We start from the raw sequence: 1592 nt of genomic DNA on the forward strand, positions 1-1592 counted from the left end.
TGGTTATGTGATAAGAAACTCCAAAGTACGTTTACAAATCATGCACTATGGTAAAAAAACATGGTGTTTTGAGGGAATAACATAATTGTTTAAGGAGCATTGTGAGCCTGTGTTGCATAAGGTAGTTATTTGGCCAAATCGTGCAGCCACTCATCTACACTTGTGACCGAACTGCCGAATCAGCACTAACATGCTGTGACCTCCTCACTACGGTAGTGTAGTATAAAAAGAGCCGAGTGAAGAGGTCAGGTAGGCTACTTCTCTTGTGCTTGACTCGACTCAAGAGGACCATGCAGAGGCTCGCTTCATATGTTTTCTTTATTGTCTGTTGTGGTCTGGCGTTATCCCGTAAGTAGCTACTAGCAATGTAATACTAACAATATGTTTTTTAAAATGCAGGGGTCATCTAATTAATACCTCTGGGGAAAGAGAATTAATTTAGACTGCTTTCATTATTTCATCTAATTTTTGCCTTTGCATATTTGCTCTTTAATCAACTACTGTAGTATCATGGTTCAACCAGTGTATCATGGGTCAACTCTTTCAGATTGTTTGAAAGAGATTTTAATGCCTTAAGTTTTCAAAACATCCTATTACATGACCAACAGAGCTGAAAACAGACCAAAAATGTTTGAGGGAGACGGTCATCACATTCCCACTGCTGACCACCAGCAGCTGGGCGAAGCTCCACCTGAATGAATCCATCTGTCTGCAGTCACTGTGTGTTTGAGATTCTACTCTGAACAAGTGACCGCCCACCCATCTCTGTTTTCTCTGGCCATGCCATCCCTCCCTCAAGACTTTTCACTATCTTGGTCAGCTGACCTCAAACAATACCAGATGTCGATTCATAACACTCTTGTTAAATTCAAAGGGTTGACATTTAAATCAGTGGAACTCGGTGTGACCTGGGATGCCAACAGTGGTCTTGCACAGATGTTCGTGAATGAAGTAGCTAGCATTAGAAAGGTGGCGGGCCCTAAGGCAGCTTTTAAAGAAGCGATTGTCATAACACTCGGCCAGTATCAGACACAATATGATGGAGGGTTCCAGCAATCCTATGTCTTCACAGGTTTTATATCAGATGTGTACATGCACAAACAAGTCCTTTCCTCCCGTCAGATTAAGACCTACATGGAGGCAAAGACCAAATACAAACTTGGTGATTACATTAACTGGCACAATCTGAAATACGCCATTTCTGGGTCTGCACAATAGGAAGAAAAGCAGCAAGTAACCTTCTATTCCAAAGAAGAGAAGATATAATGCGCTGCTGTGCTGCAATATCATTGTAATGTCATGAGAAATGAACAAACACCTTGACAGTGAACTCTGTGCTGCTTTTAAATATTGACCAAATAAGAGCAGTCTAACAGAGTTGGATTAGGTTCATTTTTGGTGCAGTTTAATGATCAGCTTGAGTAAAGTTGACACAATGGCCTTGAGTTCTCTTACGAGAGGTTCTCTCGTATTGCGTAAGTATAGCTTACGCTATGGGAAAGATTCATCTTTTCGAGATATTGAAGCCAAAAAATTATCCTTAATTTTGTATCTATTGTCAACGCAGTGCAGCAGTAGCAGACCTAGAGCAG

The 1592-nt window shown here is 41.0% G+C and overlaps 1 protein-coding gene across 1 annotated transcript; it reads left to right on the plus strand.

The window, feature by feature from the left end:
- Window positions 1-271: 271 nt before the first annotated feature.
- On the plus strand, window positions 272-1330 carry apcs (amyloid P component, serum). Its single transcript, XM_077236353.1, is given in 3 exon segments — window positions 272-348; window positions 609-704; window positions 707-1330. Coding segments are annotated over 3 exon segments (714 nt in total). The 5' UTR covers window positions 272-290; the 3' UTR covers window positions 1267-1330.
- The last annotated feature ends 262 nt before the right edge of the window (window positions 1331-1592 follow it).

The sequence above is a fragment of the Siphateles boraxobius genome, unplaced genomic scaffold, assembly GCF_051911475.1.
Source record: "Siphateles boraxobius isolate OS27281-9 unplaced genomic scaffold, OSU_SipBor_1 20, whole genome shotgun sequence".
Classification (NCBI taxonomy): domain Eukaryota; kingdom Metazoa; phylum Chordata; class Actinopteri; order Cypriniformes; family Leuciscidae; genus Siphateles; species Siphateles boraxobius.